Source organism: Neolamprologus brichardi, chromosome 23 (genome assembly GCF_056152115.1).
Source record: "Neolamprologus brichardi isolate AB-2024 chromosome 23, ASM5615211v1, whole genome shotgun sequence".
In the NCBI taxonomy this organism is placed as follows: domain Eukaryota; kingdom Metazoa; phylum Chordata; class Actinopteri; order Cichliformes; family Cichlidae; genus Neolamprologus; species Neolamprologus brichardi.
In genome coordinates this window covers 27,450,559-27,468,323 of record NC_142125.1, presented here as the reverse complement: position 1 = coordinate 27,468,323, position 17,765 = coordinate 27,450,559, and the positions used below count along the sequence as shown (strand labels likewise).

General features: G+C 38.7%; 2 protein-coding genes across 7 annotated transcripts; both read right to left on the bottom strand.

Annotated features, from left to right (window-relative positions):
* Window positions 1-2,471: 2,471 nt before the first annotated feature.
* Window positions 2,472-11,885, bottom strand: LOC148096241 (uncharacterized). Of its 6 annotated transcripts, XM_087836235.1 has the most exons (5): window positions 6,532-11,885; window positions 6,129-6,209; window positions 4,467-4,583; window positions 4,247-4,350; window positions 2,473-4,143 (listed from the first exon to the last, which is right to left on the bottom strand). In XM_087836235.1, exons 1-2 carry the CDS (start codon window positions 11,739-11,741, stop codon window positions 6,185-6,187), a joined length of 5,235 nt encoding a protein of 1,744 aa, XP_087692361.1. In that variant the 5' UTR covers window positions 11,742-11,885; the 3' UTR covers window positions 2,473-4,143; window positions 4,247-4,350; window positions 4,467-4,583; window positions 6,129-6,184. The 6 variants fall into 6 exon arrangements, with proteins under 6 accessions (XP_087692359.1, XP_087692361.1, XP_087692357.1 ...); XM_087836233.1 differs by having other exon boundaries at window positions 2,472-4,143; window positions 4,467-5,936; window positions 6,129-11,885; XM_087836232.1 differs by having other exon boundaries at window positions 2,474-4,143; window positions 5,829-11,885.
* On the bottom strand, window positions 11,886-15,640 carry LOC118455023 (uncharacterized; the record flags this gene model as incomplete). Its single annotated transcript, XM_087835903.1, has 2 exons — window positions 14,379-15,640; window positions 11,886-13,947 (listed from the first exon to the last, which is right to left on the bottom strand). A coding segment is annotated over exon 2 (1,260 nt), but the record flags the coding sequence as incomplete, so codon positions are not given.
* Between the last annotated feature and the right edge of the window lie 2,125 nt (window positions 15,641-17,765).

Genomic DNA, 17,765 nt, shown 5'->3' with positions numbered 1-17,765 from the left:
GGCTGCCGGGGGACCTGGCAGTAATATATAGAAATAGTATGATTAAGCATAAATACTACATTTAGTAGAAATACTATGTTTTAGCACAAATACTATAAAAAGCAGAAATACTATATTAAGCACAAATCCTATAAAAAGCAGAAATACTATATTAATCACAAATCCTACAAAAAGCAGAAATACTATAATTTAGCAGAAACACTATATTAAGCACAAATACTATAAAAAGCAGAAATACTATAATGTAGCAGAAATACTATATTAAGCACAAATCCTATAAAAAGCAGAAACACTATAATGTAGCAGAAATACTATAATTTAGCAGAAATACTATATTAAGCAGAAATACTATAAAAAGCAGAAATGCCTTAAAAAGCAGAAATACTATAATTTAGCAGAAATACTATATTAAGCAGAAATACTATATTAAGCAGAAATACTATATTAAGCACAAATCTTATAAAAAGCAGAAATACTATATTAGGCACAAATACTATAAAAAGCAGAAATACTATATTAAGCACAAATCCTACAAAAAGCACAAATACTATATTAAGCAGAAATACTATGAAAAGCAGAAATACTATAATTTAGCAGAAATCCTATATTAAGCACAAATTCTATAAAAAGCAGAAATGCTATAATTTTGCAGAAATACTATAAAAAGCAGAAATACTATAATTTAGAAATACTATAACACACACAGAAAGAGAGAGAAGCAACTTTGTAGATCAGTCAAGCAGCCTGGGAGCTGCTGAATTTGAATCAACCAATCAGAGATGCTTTGTACTTTTTCCCGCCAAAACAGGTGCAGCCGTTTTTACACACGCAGCAGAGAGACAGGATTTTTGCAGTCTATTTCTCATAGTGATGACTACCCTCCAAACAAATGGCCATAATTTCCTAACCGTAGGGGCTAGAATGGTCATTCTTACACCGTTTTGTTCAGAAGAGATGGGGGAATCTTCAAGTGTTGACAATTTATCATTAAAATATGAATTATTAAAGATATTTGACTTCTAATGCACCATAACTGAGTAGAGGCGAAGCGAATACTGCCTTGACTTCCCCTCAAACAACGCTTTGTAACTCTAAATCTATTTGGAGTATCGATATCATTCTTTCACCGTAACAGACAGCAGGCTTTGGTGAACAGTCATGGAAATTTTCAGGTCTCTATGGAAATCCATCAAAAAGATATGACGAGAGAAAAAAGTGGTTCATTTCCAGAGTTTGAAATTTGAAGAAATCTGAGCTGAATTTCCTACCCTCAAACAAACGTAATTCATGGCCAAATGGTAATAGGTGAGAAAAAAATTCTTGAATTGTGAGCGTCAGGAGTGTCTGAAGATATACTGGGACAAGCCTCATGTCTTAACTTTGCTTTGTTAAGGAGATATGGCGATTCGAATATGCCTCTCATTACAGGAATCAAGCGGTGATTTTGAACAAACTCTCCATTGACTTTCTATGGAGAGTTTTCCGACTTTGTGTTGGTCTGAGGAGATTTGCCAAAATTATATAAATTCCACAACAATGATAGTGACATTTTCTGAAAGCCAGCAAAAATACCTACATTTTGATGTATAATTTGTGGAAGTTGAGTGAAAATTGAGCAAGTAGCGAGAAGTTGTTCGGACATGAAGAGAGGACTGCGAAACCTACAGTGCCTCACTTAGAACCAACTGCATAGCAACCATAACAACCCATGTATTTTGTGAAAAATCACAAAGATGAAACTCAAAACTTAAAGAAGGATAAGATGAAAACGGTAACAGATATGAAAAAGCTGAATCATACATGAATAGCCCAATAATTTGTGAACATTTTAAAGTTTAAATGGAGTTTCTATGTGAAAGTATGAGGAAGTAGTTAAGTTTCAAAAACGAGCAAGTTTTAGCAGAATTGCGGAAGTTTCCCATTCATTTCAATGGGACAAATTAAAGGAAAAAAGCTTAATATTTTAAAAAGTATAATAGCAGAAAATAGCAAAAATCATAGCAGGAATTAGCAAAAATAGCAGAATAGTTTAAAGTTTGAATGGTGAAAATAGCACAAAAATTGTGGAAGTAGTTAACGGACAAAAAACAGGAGCAACTTGAAGAATAATAATAAAGAATAAAGAGAAACAGGAACTCAATAGTGTGGATGCCTTTGAGGGCATCCACACAACTAGAAAGTGCATTTTCTGAAGAAACTGCAGTGTGAATGCTTGAATCTGAATGTATGCACTGAAATGAATTAATTGCTGAATTTTAAGTTAAAAATGTTGAATGAGATTAAAAAAATGAATTTTTAACCTGAAAACAAAAGTGCTGAACTGCTAAAAGCTGACGTTTACACAAAGGAAGAATTTGGAAAATAGCTGAACTTTAGAAAAAGATGAGTATTGACAAAAGAAAATTTAGAGTCAGAAAACCTCTGAATTAATATTAAAAGTTTATATTCTTCTAATCACTTAAAGAGTGGAATTATGTATTATAAATCTCCAATTCATAAAAAAATAACTTATTAAAAATAAATGTAAAAACAAATTTGTTGAAATGAACTTAAAAGATGAACAAACATTCTGGAGAAAATACAAACTTTAATATGCAGCATAATGTTTTTCAGACATATTGTGTATATTATGTTTAATAGTATTATATACATCAATTTGTTTTGTATGTCATAAAAAAATAACATAAAAATCTTAAGTCATATTTTACAGCTCCTTTCTGAAAAGGACTAGTAGAATAAATAAAAATAACTAAATTAAATAACTAAATAAAAATATTAAGCAACATATGAAATACATGAAAACTTTTAAAACCACAATCCTGAACCTTTAAATTGTGTTGGTTTCTTAGAACATGGCTGAACAGCTGTTTCTATCAGTCTACTTAATCTACTGATCTGTCTACACATCTTTTTATTACTCATTCTTTTTTGTGTTTTAATGTAAACAATTCAATTCAATTCAATTCAATTTTATTTATATAGCGCCAAATCACAACAAATGTCGCCTCAAGGCGCTTCATAGATACAGAGAAAAGCCCAACAATCATATGACCCCCTATGAGCAAGCACTTTGGCGACAGTGGGAAGGAAAAACTCCCTTTTAACAGGAAGAAACCTCCGGCAGAACCAGGCTCAGGGAGGGGCGGCCATCTGCTGCGACCGGTTGGGGTGAGAGAAGGAAGACAGTATAAAAGACATGCTGTGGAATGCAGAGTCCACACAATGGTAAAAGAGAACTGTATAGAGATTTTTGAGTAAATTCAAATGAAAGCCTAAGGTGGTGACACAGTTTAACACATACAAATAATCAAATAAACACATTAGTCCTTTTTGTGAACATGGATAAATAAGTATCATTAGTTTACAGCATAGTTCAGCCATGCCACTAAATGCTTTTTTACACAGTGTTTTAACCTGGGCTCAGACACAAAGTCCCAAATTTAGTTATCTCAGTAAGTCCCTGCCTTTGAGTTGTGTTTATGACTAATTATTATACACAAGGCTTTATCCATCTGAATATGAAAAAACCTATACTTACCAGCTGATACCCCACACTACACACTAGGTGTGCCATGTGACCTGAAACTTTGGTAAAAACTCATCATAATCATTCTGTTAACACTGTTTTGTTTTTGTTTTTTAAACACTGTTTGTTTTGCTGTTCAGCAGTTTAAAAATGTTTTAGATTGGATTACATGGAATGAATTTGAGTTCTCTTGGGGTTTTTGTGTGTGTTTTGTTTTTAGCAAATTTTTTTTCCATACTGTTGAATTCCAGTTACCACATTTCTGGTCATATGACATCCCAAGTGCCCACTTGAAAAAATCCCCACAGTTAATTAAACATTAAAACAAAATAAAAATATGTTAAATAAATAAATAATGGTTTGCTCTGTGTTGAAATAGTAAATAAGCATACACTGTACAGAGCACTAATAATGAAAACAATCCTTTAGCCTGTTGATCAGAGAGAGGCAGTCATTATGTCCATTTAAAACCTGTAATCAAAGAGCACAACGTTTCTGTGAAACTATAAAGTCCCAGATGATCCTCATCATGTCCAGTGACTTCAGAGTGGATCCTCCCTGTCATCCAGCCAGTGTTTGATGTGTGGCAAGCAGCACAGAAGCAGGATAGCTGAGGCCTTGAAAGAAGAGCAGAAAACAGGAACATATGTAGTTGTAAATGTAAATATCAGTGATACTTGTCTTGTCAAAGGGAATAAAATAATGAAAATGTTAACTTACACACTCATTTAGGGAGGCTCTTGACACTGCACGGAGGAGGCACAGTCAGTCTGACAATGATGGTGATCTCCAGGGATGTTTTCCTGCAGCAACATTCCTGCCAACTGGCCATATGATCCAGAGTAGTTGGTTTGTAATGAACAGAAAGGTGTATATGTTAGGTAGTGTGCACTTAGAGCTGGTCCTAAGAAACAAACACATCCTGTAATAAACTGAATACCTGTAGTAGTGCTGCTGCAAATATGAAGCCCTTCTGTCATGTGTGGTTTCAAAGAAGGTGTTTTGGAGGTTCAGTCGCAGAAACTGTGCAGTCTGTTCAGTCCTGAGTGTCTCAGCTCTGAAGGGGATGGACCACAGAGGGAAACACCTGAGTATAGACATTACAATACACTCTAACACTCTTAAGGTCAGGTGAAAACACAATTTAAACACGTTACAAAAAATTAATACATGTTTTCATGGAAATTATGTCATTAACCCTTTTTGATGCGAGTAAATCTCACCGACTGCTTGTGGGACAAGCTAGAAGGAGGACTTATCACAGAATTTCTCCTGTGCTCCAGATGTGAAGTCTCACACTCTGGTCGTACGGCAATGAAGATGGTGATGATGAAGCCTCTCTGATCTGTGGCATTACAGTTTCTGGCTGCTATGTGCTTCACACTGTTGGATTTTACGCTTTTAAGCTTGAAGAAGACACAGGAGGACTGTGTCTCTCTTAAAAAAAACAAAAAAACAAAAACCTAACAACCTCCCACCGAACCCCCCCCCCCCACTCAACTCCCACCTACCCACTCAACTCCCCAGCCTCACAAGATCCAATGTCTATACAAATGTAGGGTATCAGCTGGTAACAGAAAGCAAGTGTCACATATGTAGTACATATGTGACACTGCTGAAACACTTCTGGCCAGAAGTGTGCATTTATCAGCCAGTGCATTTATCATCCCCGACCCAGACCCACCCTGATAAATGCACTGGCTGAAACATGATAAAAGCTCATAAAAATGTATGTTTCATTGTAAGATTTGTCCAAAAATATAATCATATACTTTTGAAAAAGTTTAAAGATTATAAAAAACCAAAATCAATAACATTTTTGTAAATAGTATTTTAAAATATAGGCACACATAAAGTGGCTTAACTGTCATTATTGCTGTAATTAGGTATTTTAAACCTTTAGTCTGTGTTGTTCTCCCAGAAACAACAAAGAAGCTGTTGAACATTTATGTGTTGTTTGGGCAATCCTCTGGTCCACCCTCCCTCCCTCCCAGCCACAGTGAGACTGGGGCAGCCTGGCAGGATTTTGAAGCCTGGCTGCAGAGAGGATATGCCTACACTGTTCGTTTTAAACTGGTATATTTGATTTTTCTGACATTCATAGATTACTGTAGGTGATTTTTAGATTTTCTGTAATAAATAAAATTGTCATCTTTTACTGATATCATTACTTAATTCATTTAATTGTATTTTATGTAAACAATTCAAACATTATACTGCAATGCAGGGCGTTTTTTCTTAAGCCAACTTTTAAATATCGCTCTACTTTCTTATGTCATTCAAAAATATAGAAATTACTTACTGTATTCAAAGATCTAGATCATGAATCGTCACAGGACAATACACAGTATACAGGGTCATGGTAACTATGGTAGGTCTTCATGACTCCAGAATGGAGACATCGCTCTGGCTGAGAAATGAAAATTAGGTCAAGCAGTGTGTTCTTTTCTGTGGTAGGGGCAGTGATAACCTGTGCGTATCCCCTAGACTCAAACAGCTCCAGGATTGGTTTGTTTGCACTGGATAAAACATTCTCATTAAAATCACCACAAACTATGATGGGATGACAGTCCATGATCTCCAATGAGTCTAATAGGCTTACCAGGTTTTTCAGGAATGGCCTCAGAGTGTAGTCTGGAGGTCTGTACACAACTGCAATCAGTGCACTGACTGGTGCTTCAACCTTTAAAGCCAGAAATTCAAGGTCAGTTACATTATGGATGTACTGTTTTTCATGCACTTGAATGTCACTTTTCACATAAACAGCAACTCCACCACCACTTCTGTTTGCCATTTGGGGAAAGTTTGTGTAGGACAGGTGTCTGTTGCGTTTAAACAAATTGTAATTTTCCAAGTGGAGACTCTCTGCGACAAAAGAGCCCCGCAGGTGTGTTTCTGTTAGGCACAAAACATCTGCTAGACACAATTCATGGTGACTCTTGATGTCATTAATGTGAGCTGGCAGTCCCTCTGTATTATGATGAACAATGGTGAAAACGTCTGACCTGCTCAGTGTTTGTCTCACGTGTAGAAGAGGCATCATGTCATCAAGGTTGGCTTGTCTCATGTTCTCAAGCGCTGCAGTGATTTCTGGGTTGGTGAATATTTTTTTCTCCTCCATATCAAGAAGATACAGTCCACTGAGAGACGTCACTCTACTGACAGCTACGTAGGCCATGCCGGGCTCAAAAATGCTCTTAAGAGAGACAACAGCTGATGTGGTTGTCATACCCTGTACCTTATGTATTGTACATGCAAAGGCCAGCTTCACTGGGAACTGTCTTCGTACCACTCCTTTCTGCTTCAGATTCTCTTCAGCTCTCTCAATGTACACCATGTCGTCTGCTGGTGTGCGGTTATTCTTTCCAGATGTCTCATTATCCATTTTAAGTCCAAGCTTGATGATGTGTTGATCGTTTTCAGAGTAAACTACTCTAAGTAGTTTTCCAAAAGCTCCATTAACCAAACCATTTTGTATGTCAATGTTTCTGGTGAGCATGACACAAGCTCCTTCTGCAACTTTCAGTGTGTCTGGTAACTCGTTTTTACCTCCTTTCAATGGTCTGTCTTGAAGTGCCATTCTGCCAGTTCTAGGATCTTTTCTATAATCATCTGCATGGATGTCAATGATATGAGTATGGAGCAGAGCCAGTGTTGAAGAGTTGTGTGCATCCACTTCTTTATTAGTTGCAAAAATGTGCAATGCATCAGTCGGACAAAGGGCTGGTTCAGTTATGGTCTCTGACAACAAATCTCTATCTGCTTCGCAAAGCTCATCCAACTTTCCTTTCACACGAATTCTGTTCAGCATCTCAGCAAAGACAACATCATCTTTCTGACGCATAATCTCAGTCAGAGTGATCATCTGAAAATGCTCCCGCCACAGGTCGATCTCGGCCGGGTCGTGCACACAGAGAGGTTTAGACTGTCGCACTGGGGGTAGCTGATAGAAGTCTCCAACAGCAATGACTGACATGCCTCCAAAGGGTCTCCGAGTCCCTTTGATCTGTTTGAGTCTTGCATCTACGTAGGCAAAGAGATGTCTTGACACCATAGACACTTCGTCAATGACGATTATTTCAGCATTCAAAAGTTCTGATCTGACTTCATCTAGCTGATTGCCAAGTCCCTGAATGGGAGGTTTTAAGCTTCTAGGCAGCTTGAGTAGAGAATGCAGTGTTGTTCCAGAAATGTTAAATGCTGCAGTCCCAGTGAAAGCAGTTAACAGGACAGTGGGTTTTGATATGTCAACGTCGTCTGCATATCTGGGTACTTTGCTCAGTATCTTAGATGCTTCTGAGTAGATGCATTTGATAAGATGTGACTTTCCTGTTCCTGCACCACCATTAATATAAAAGAAAAACTGCTCTGGATTTAGAGCACAGACTCTTTTAATGCACCAGTCTCTAACTGCATAAAATATGCAGGCTTGCTTCTTATTCAGATCCTGAAACATCTGACGTAACAATGTAGGATCAATAGCAGGGGGTTCCCTGATGGCTCTGACTTCTGTTGAAGCATCAGCCTGACGGCTGTAGTCGGGCACATCTTCCTGTTCATTTTCATTGTCTCGCTCTCTTTCTTGTTCAACAAGTGGCAACCTTACGAGATCTGATTCAGGTGCCAGATTACACCATTCGTCAGTCACACCTCTGTTCTGCTCATATTCCTCAACAGCGCTCTCGATCTCCTCACTGTTTTTCTCATATTTTTCTCTGTTTCTTTTGACAATGCGTTGCACGTACTCAAGATGGTCAGTACCTGGTACCTGTACACAGCCAGCACCATAGAAAGCCTGATAGGTTGGCAACGATGGTGTTTTCAGTTCGTGGTCTGAACGATGAGGAAGGTAAAGTTTAAGCAGTCTTCCGTAATATTGCTCTGGATGTTTTTCTTGTGAGCAGCGGTGAAATCTGATGATAGCAGGCTTATCGTTTTTGCGCCTTTGCACAAATCCTATCTCATTGAGAAGGGGCAAAACATCTTTACCTTTTGTCTGTTGGCCATAGACAATCCTGCAAGTAGCAGCAAAGTCTGCCATGCACATCTCCTCATACTCTGGTGTTTCAGGTCTGGCTTTGTATTTGTCATTCAAAGATGTCATCCAAACATTGGAAGACTCGGGTGTTGTGTTGTCCAGAACTGACAGGGGACGACTCATTTTCACAGGATTATCATCAGTTGGTATGAATATTACAGCACGTGAACATTGCTTCATGTGAAGACCACATGCACGAGCAACACACTCCTGTGCACTGATCTCTCGCTTCTTTGAATATGCCTGCATGACGGCTCTCATTTCATCGCACTCATTTACACTGTCCTTATGGGAGTTCTCAATGACAGTTTTCAGGTACTCAGATAGCCCGCCCTCTTTTTTTGATATATATTTCATTAAATAATTTGCAGCGCCGAAAGCATCTAAAACAAAGCTTATGTCGATATTACTGTTCCAGGCTTCAAGCAGATGTGGATTATAGCCGTTTATCCAAGAGTCTTTTGGATCACGCTTTAGTATGATCGTACTCCTTGTGTTCATTTTATTCAGGTATCTCTCATATTCTGCATGTGTCAACTTGCATCTTGCCAAGAGCTGCTCTAAACTCATGGAAGCAGTTTCAGGCTCATTCAGCAGCTGGTTCAGTGGTCTGAGCTTGTTCTTTGCTGTTTCTACTTCCAGTGCATCATCCTCACTGGGTCTTGTGATCATTGTCTCATTGCAGGGTGGTTTAGGAAAACCAAAACGGCACCCGGAGCTTAAACTCCTAAAGCACGTCTTTGTGTGGTTCTTACTATGTTTTTGCACTTCTGTTACTTTCTTGTACAGTTCAGGTTGTTTATGTGGATCAGGCAGCTGAGCTGTGATGTATTTGTTTATAAAATCCACAACAGTTTGCTCATCATCCTCCTCAAACACAGGAGCACCTTCTACCCACAGGAGACAGTGTATGTGTGGGCTTCCTCTGTGCTGAAACTCAACTCTGTAAAAGTAGTCAATGACTTTGCCAAGTGGCTCTGCAGGAGATAAGAGTAAATCTCTGAATAATGCTTCAACTCTTTTGTCAAACATGCGCATTGTTGTGACAGGATTGCTTCTCAGGATGTCACATTTTTCCGACCAGTCGAGTCCTTCAAAATTGACTTGTTCACCTTGCTGCCTTGTTATTGCCTCAATCACTTCAGGCCAGCGCATTTCAGCAGCTGAAAATGTGCAAAAGAATGTGGGAGTTCCCAACTGTCTGATCATGGCAAAAAGATCTCTTGTTGTTTTCTCCCAATAGGCTGGGGTTCCTCTCAGAGGCTGCATGAATCTCACTGCGTCTTTATTTCTCACCAGTTTCTCCACCTCATGTTTATCTTGTAACATGCCTGAGGTTATTTTTCTCCCATCTCTGGTCAGAGGCTTTGCCTTCCTTAACTGTATTGTCATGCTGGAAGTAGCCAAGTGTATTTCAGTCACAAACTGTGCAAAGAACAAATAGTTTGTGTCTTTGGCAAAACGATCATCAATGCAGAAAAGTCTTGATTTGAAATACCCACTGGGGGATACTTTGATCAGCCTTCTTTCATCAAGTGTGTTTTGGCCTGTAGGAAACTGCACGGGGAAGGCCATGGCCTCCAGTTTAGGTGTTTTGAAAAAACTTATTGGATTGTTTCTCTCTGCAGGAGCAACAGAGTAGATTCCTTCACTGAAACATAATATCTCCTCAGCCACATCAGGGGGCTGCAAACAGGACTCGAGTGCAAAACCACCATTAGTCAGTCCATCTGCTTGCTCTGAATCATCTCTCATCTGTTCATGTGATTGTTCACTATCACAGGGTAACATGTCAATGTCCTGTTCATTTTTATTTTGTGCTTCACTCAGTGCATTTTTCTCACAGATGTCAATTTCCATTAAATCAGCCTCATCATAATCGTCCTCATTCATCTTTTCATCATCATCATCATCCTCATCTTCATCAGGAAGTGTTGGATCACACAGCTCAGCATCATCTCTGATGCTCACATCCTTATACTGTGGATGAATCTGCTTGAGTTTATGCAGTGCTTGCACAAGTTTAGACCAGCTTACAGTCTGAAACAGCTGATGACCTTTGTAAGACAAGCGTCTCTTCAGTTTTACTCTCATCACCTGAGAATTAATTCTCAATCGAGGTAGTGCTTCAACAGTTTCCTGTACCTCTGATGGGACACAGACCACATTCCCTCTAATTGCTCTTTGTCTGCCTTTGGGAAGAGGAATAATCTTGGCAAATGGTATGCACTTGGCTATGAGATGTCTCTCCAGTATGTTGAGATCAGACAGTTCTGGTGGAATATCAGCAAGATCCAGTTTATTGGCAACAGCAAGTGCTGGCATGGATCCATTTTTAAGATGATCGTGGCAGGTGTGACAAATCCACTCTCTCTTTCTCTCATCAGGCACATTGCACTGCTCATTTCTGCAGTTTTCCTCACAAACATGAACAAACCTTCCCGTCAAACATGTTGCAACCACATGTGGGTTTTTCACATAATTTGACCTTCTGCAGGGTCGCACTTGGTTTGGAAATGAAGCCTTGAAACACACAGTACATGGGTATGATGGGCCAGCTTTGATTTGTGATTTGAACACAGATATGGCCTCTTTGATCACACTGTTGTCACTCTCCTGGGTTTGTCTGTTCACCCATCTGTATTTCCTTTTTATTTTCATTGCACATCTCATGTTGTGCATAATCCTGAATGCAAGATTACTTTGATACCTGTCTCGCATTAGTTGGTTCATCAGTTGTCTGTGTCTTACTCTGAAGGTGTTGTCATTTGCATAACGCTGAGTCACTCGAGATCTCTGTCTCTCTCTGAATTCTGGGCTTTCTTGATACCTTTTAGTGATGTAGTTTTTTTGTTTTTTTCTAAATTCAGCATCATCACAATAGCGTCTTTTAATATATTGTTGTTGTTTCTTTCTAACTGTAGCATTCTCAGAAAAACGTCTTTTAACATATTGTTTTTGTTTCGTTCTGAATTCATCATTCTCACAATAACGTCTTTTCATATACTGTTGTTTTTTCTGTCTGACTTCAGGATTGTTTTTATATGCCTCGCTTGTGCAAGATTTTTTCTTTTCTTTGTACTCTTTATTTGAAGCATACTTTTGTTGTTCTTTCCTTTTTTGGTTTTCTTTTCTCTGATTTCTGGGTTTCTCTGATGCCATTAATCTTCTTCTCATTTTTTTCCTTTGTTGTTTATTAACTTTTTTCAGTTTTTGTAAAACTATATCAGAAATATCACAGGCAGCAACATTTTTTATTGCAGCATTTGATTGAAATGAAAAAGCATCATTCGATGGAAAGAAATTTAATTCACTGCATAGTTCTTCAGTTGGTATATTAAGAGGTTCATTCTGATCTTCATATGATGTGAACTGAGTCATGTGGACTTCTTTTTGTTTCACTGGTGGCGTACAAATGGACATTTGACAAAAGATGTTCTCAGTCAGACCACTGGTTGTGTTTCTCCTTGGAGTAGAGGAGTTTGCTTCATCAACAGTTGTATCAGAGTGAGTAGGTGCCACAGCAGTGGCAGCTGCTGGTCTGCAGACTGTGTCTGTGATAGTATCACTCAGGTTGACTGTGCTCATGTTGTAGAACTGCACAGGCTTAAGCTCATAGTTACAAGAGGGTGATATCTCCATCATTTCATAAGAATCTTGTAGCCTCTTAATCATGTCACTGAGTAGTGTGAATTTCAGCATCACAGCTGTACCACGATTGCGTGACCATAGTGGTAGAGGAAGACCACTGGGTGTTCTAGAGTGTGGATCAAAGAAACCATATTTGCCTGATGTGGATCTGAACACTGCAATACACAATCCACTCATAATCAGTAAGGCATACTGCACATCTGACAACAGGCAGCTCAGTCCTGCTTCTAAGCTGAGAAAGGTATCTACTGCTTCCTCTGGAGGTTCTTCAAATGTCCCATACCGGGAAGGCTGTGTCATGTCGACATGATACATAGATCTGCGAGCATAAACTTTGTCTGGCAGCTCATCGGTTGCCAAATGAATATTTTTAGGAAATCTTTTCTTGGCCTCTTTGTACATCACATCACCTTTATCCAAGACCAGATTAAGGTCAGCTGTAGTCATATTTTCATTCTCATGAAGGAAAGCTAGAAACGTGAGTGAGTTACATGTGCACTGGTGGTTTCTGGAGTCTCCATATTTAGGATGTGTCTGGCTGTGAGATGCACAGACATGTATAACAGAGGGCTGATTTTCAAGGTTCACTCTTTCTGCATGAGATGGTCCTGCCACATCACTGTGACAGCCTCTTTTCAAAAAATCAGCATAACCCACCTGTGGGTCACTTGACACCTCATGTTGTTCACTAAATTCATGCTGCAGTCCACTCTTTACAGCATCAGCATAAGATACCTGTTGTACATGTGCAGGAACATGTTGACCTGCCTGTTTAACACTATCAGAATTGGTCTTTGTAGACACTCTGTCTTCTGCAGAGCTCTGAGGAAAATCAAACTCAGCCTGTTCACATATTGGTACACTGTGAAACTCATGGAACTTCTTCCAGCGTTGTTTTGCAGCTTGTGACTTTTTCTGCTTCCTTGGCATTTTCACACACCTGCAAGTGTTTCTTAGTCTTTAGAAAATATGTTCACAAGATAAGAGTGGCACACACCAGGAGATGTTGTCTTTGTTTTTATATTTCAGTTTTTATTTGTCTGAAACAGTTGCCTTTGTTTGACAGTTTGTTCTTCAGTTGAGAGAATATTATGCACTCTCTTTATTGGCTTGGCACAACTTAGCAGCAAACCCAGAATGAAAAACAGGTAGAGAGAAAATTTAGAAGAGAGAACAGACAGAGCAGGAGAGACACGGCTAGGAAATCACAATCACACCGTGAATTAGAGTTTTCTTTGTTCAGTTTGTTCTTAGGTAGAGGCAATATATGCACTCTTTATTGCTTTAATGGCTTGGCGTTTTTCAGCAGCAAGCCAAGAGTGAAAAACAGGTAGAGAGAAAATTTAGAAGAGAGAACAGACAGAGCAGGAGAGACACGGATTGGAAATCACAATCAAGCCGTGAATTAGAGTTTTCTTTGTTCTTAGGTTGAGGCAAAATATGCACTCTTTATTGTTTTATTGGCTTGGCGTTTTTCAGCAGCAAGCCAAGAGTGAAAAACAGGTAGAGAGAAAATTTAGCAGAGAGAACAGACAGAGCAGGAGAGACACGGCTTTAAATCAAACCGCAATAGGATTCTTAGTTTGGCACAATTTCGCACAAACCACAGGGTGAAATACAGATGGAAAGAAGGCAGAGACAACAGGTGGAGTAGGACAGAGGATAGAGGGGTTGGGGGGTTGGGATGTGAGAGAGAAGACTGGAAATCTGGTCCTTGTTCTTCTTCTGCACACTGTGAACAAAAAAGAAGAAAAAATAATAAGTTTATTAAAATGAAATCACATGGTAATTGTTTGAACTAATTGTGACTACTAAATAAAGGACAAAACAAATATTCAAGCTAAACTGTTGTTGGCTGCCATGTGCAAAAAGTTGCATAATTGGGCACTTTTTAAAAGAATAAATATTTAATTAAATTCAGCAATACTATTTTTAAATACAAATATGATTGAGTGAATCATTAACTAATCACATGTAGTGTGACTACAAAAATGTACGAAAAAAATATTTTAGCCCAATTGTTAAGCTGCACTTATGTGTATTTATTATAAAATTGTGTTTAAAAGGTCTAGCACAAAGTTTGAACCCATCACTTTACAGCTTATATTAGTCAGATTATTTTTTTATTTTGGTCTACTTCTCTTACAGTATGTGCACACCTACCAGGCAAAGCACAGGTGTCAGTCAGGTTCCTGAAAGTGTAAGACGAGAAGTAATATGTTAGTTGTCTGTACAGTTTTATCAGACTAACATAAATACAAAGCCCACACGACATGATACACTGAACTTATAGTCAGCAGGGTAATTATAGAGTAATATAGCACACCAGCTGATACAGCAGCCATTTTATAATTCAAACTAATTAACTTAAGTATAGAGATTGACAGACCACGTGACTTTCGCGCATTGCATGCCGGTAACTCGTGGCAAAAAATCCAAGTACCGCATCAAATGCAAGCATTTGCAGCACCGCAAAACGTTCATTCTCCGGTTCCAATACCTTCTTGCTTTTTCTTTGCCCCCCAAAAAAGTTATGTACAAAACGAAGGAGAACAATGCCAGTCTATACAAAGACAGACTTGATGAAAAGTCAAAGAAAAGATACGAGGAAAAAAATCAAAGGAGTGAAAGGTTTATACCCTTACGAGCACACAGAGTGGACAAAATACGTCAGCGTGCTGCCCAACTTTCACCACGCTCATATTTATAATCATACGGTTCTTGGAGTGAGTGCATACACTCATGAAGTTTAGTAACTTCAGGTCACTGCAACAAGCCCAGGTACAGTTTACCGACGGATGGGTACAGGAGCTTGAAATGCACCGTGTAGAACGAAAGACCATCGTACGTATCATAAGTTTACCAGTCTCACAAATCGTCTTCATAAATACACATTCGTTAACCGTTTATTAATAGGACCTTTGAGCTCAACGGTAATTAATTAGTAGTGGAAATAATTTCTGGTTCGCATTACAGAAATGTAGCAGTGACAATAATACTGTATGCTGTAATCGTACTGGGCAATTAGTGATACAAAAAACCTGTTTTATCCTGTGAATAAAAGTATATGTTTTTGTCAATGTACCATGGTAATAAATGAAGCGAAACGCAATATTGTGTCAGGACAATTCACTATTTATGCACAATAAACAAATGAGCATAGCACCACAATTTCTGTTCAGCACCAGACTTGCTTGTAACCTATATTACTAATTATGTTATAAAAAATGAAGTATTAACTACAACAGAAGACTGACCTTTGTGGAAATGTTAGGAGCAAACTAACCTGTGAGCTGAAGTGTTCTGGGACGTTATATTTGGTCTTTGAATGGCTGTAATCCAGGCCATCCGTCGCCTCTTTTTACTTCGGAAACATGGCTCGAAGAATTTCTTTTCAACGACGTAATCCGATAAAAAAACGATCTCTTTACCCGTCGGCTTCCCGTGGCTGTCATGCGACCGGCTTTTGCAGTTAATAATACAACAGCTTCTTGACAGTTTTTTGTGTTTCTTTTTATCGCTGTGTAACTGATTTCAATTGAAAGCCTGCGTGCGCTAGTACCTCTTGCCACGAGTTCCCAGAATTCTTTGCAGTTTTACCCTTGAATGACGTCACATTTTCAATCTCTATAGCCACTTATGTAAGGCTACTGTTAGACTGTTACTAGCCTTAGCATTGCTGCTAGCGCTAGCATTCCGGCTAGCATTAGCACTTCAGTTAGTATTAGCACTGCAGCTAGCGTTAGCATTCCTGCTAGCATTAGCATTCCTGCTAGCGTTAGCACTGCTGCTAGCATTAGCACTGCTTCTAGCATTAGTGCTACTGCTAGCGCTAGCACTCTTACTGTTAAAACTGAGCCACAATGGCAATAATAAAGCTCATTTGTTACTTTTGTCTCACTGACCGCCAAGACATATCACAGGAATATATCACAGGAATATTCTTTTTGTCAGTTAACAACTGCTAAGGCTAGTGTTAGCACTATAGCTAGCGTTAGCATTGAAGCTAGCGTTAGCACTGCTGCTAACAGTAAAACGTCATAAACCTATATAAATGATAGCGAAGGTTATTCTTTTTTTTCTTTCTTTATTCTTCGAACTCTGTTGAACTCTGTTGGACTTGATATGTGGGTTTAAATGTCAAACATGTATTTTTACCATCATAAAAATAAAACAGTGCACTACTGAGTATATTGTACTTACCACAGCAGTGATGAAAGCGGAATGAGGACAGTTGGTCCAGTGATGGGTTAAAAAAAGATGAGGCGTTCAGGTGGTGCTTGGAAATTTGACCATCAGTTTGAACAGCAATAATGAGTATATACGTGTCTGTGTGTTGGTCTATGTGTGTGAGACATAGAGAGAAAGAGGGAAAATATACACTAGACTCATAAGTGTACAAATTGGTACTTTTTGCCCGAGTATAAGCGAATGAGTGACATACAGAAAAAGAGGGCAACTGGCATTAGATGAGCAAATAAAAAGTATTTCATCTTGAACTGTTTTGTGGTTTTTATTTTAAGACTACTTTAAGTGTGTTAGTGGGTAGATAAACTATACAGACTATAAACAGAGACATTAAATGAGATTAGATTAGTTAAACGTTAGTTATGTGGGAAAATCAACTACAGACAGGTAAATGCTGTGAGCTTTAATTATCCAGTCAGAAAAGATGATTTTAAAGTCATCAACTGACTCCAACTGCCCAGCTCTGAAAAACCTGTGTGCAGAAGACAAGTCCACCACTAAACAATAAGCTTGAATTTAACAGGCCAATTACAATGCTGTACTTAGTTGGCAAATACTAACTACTGACAAACTATTAATCTGTGGCAAAACCCTGTGAAATCTGTCTTATTGTACCTATTGAAAACGTTAATCTTACTACAACTGCTTAGATGCAGCAGACATTTTTAGGTTTACTCTTGGCACAGTGAGAGAGAGCTCGTTAAGCAGGCAGGTGTGAGCCTTCTTGCTATAGTGACTGCACCCAATGGCTCCATACACAGGCACACAGACATGCGCCTCACTTTTGCTGCTTAAAATGACCAGAAACGTCAGCTCGAAACAAATCGTTCCCAAATGAAAAGTCCATGTCGTATCGACAAAATTCTTTCACCGTGAGTGGCAGCAATGTCTGGTCTACTGAATTCTCAGTTTTCATGCCTGTGGAGTTTATTATATGGACGTGGTGACAGTGTAAAAACAGCCTGTACTTCTGGTTTTCAAACGAACTTTCTGAGCCATTTTAACATTAGAGTCTATGGAAGAGTTGGAGGGAGGAGGCTGTGCATCGGTGACATTTATGAAAGAACCATAACACCTATTACAATAATAAACACATTGGATGAAAGAGGACAGCGATGGCTACGTTTTGAGGGTAAAATCAGACCTGTAGATCAAACGCTGCGGACACAGCAGCAGTTTTAAAAAAGATTTTAAGATTAATTTTTTTGCTCCTCTCACTCTAGCAGTTGAGCTGTCTCACTCTAGCGCCAACATTCCGTCCCATACACACCCATTATAAACTCTGAAACGGCTGAAAAAACA

Excerpts from the sequence above, each read along its gene's own strand:
- LOC148096241 (XM_087836231.1), bottom strand. The coding sequence starts at position 11,741 with ATGAGAAGAAGATTAATGGCATCAGAGAAACCCAGAAATCAGAGAAAA.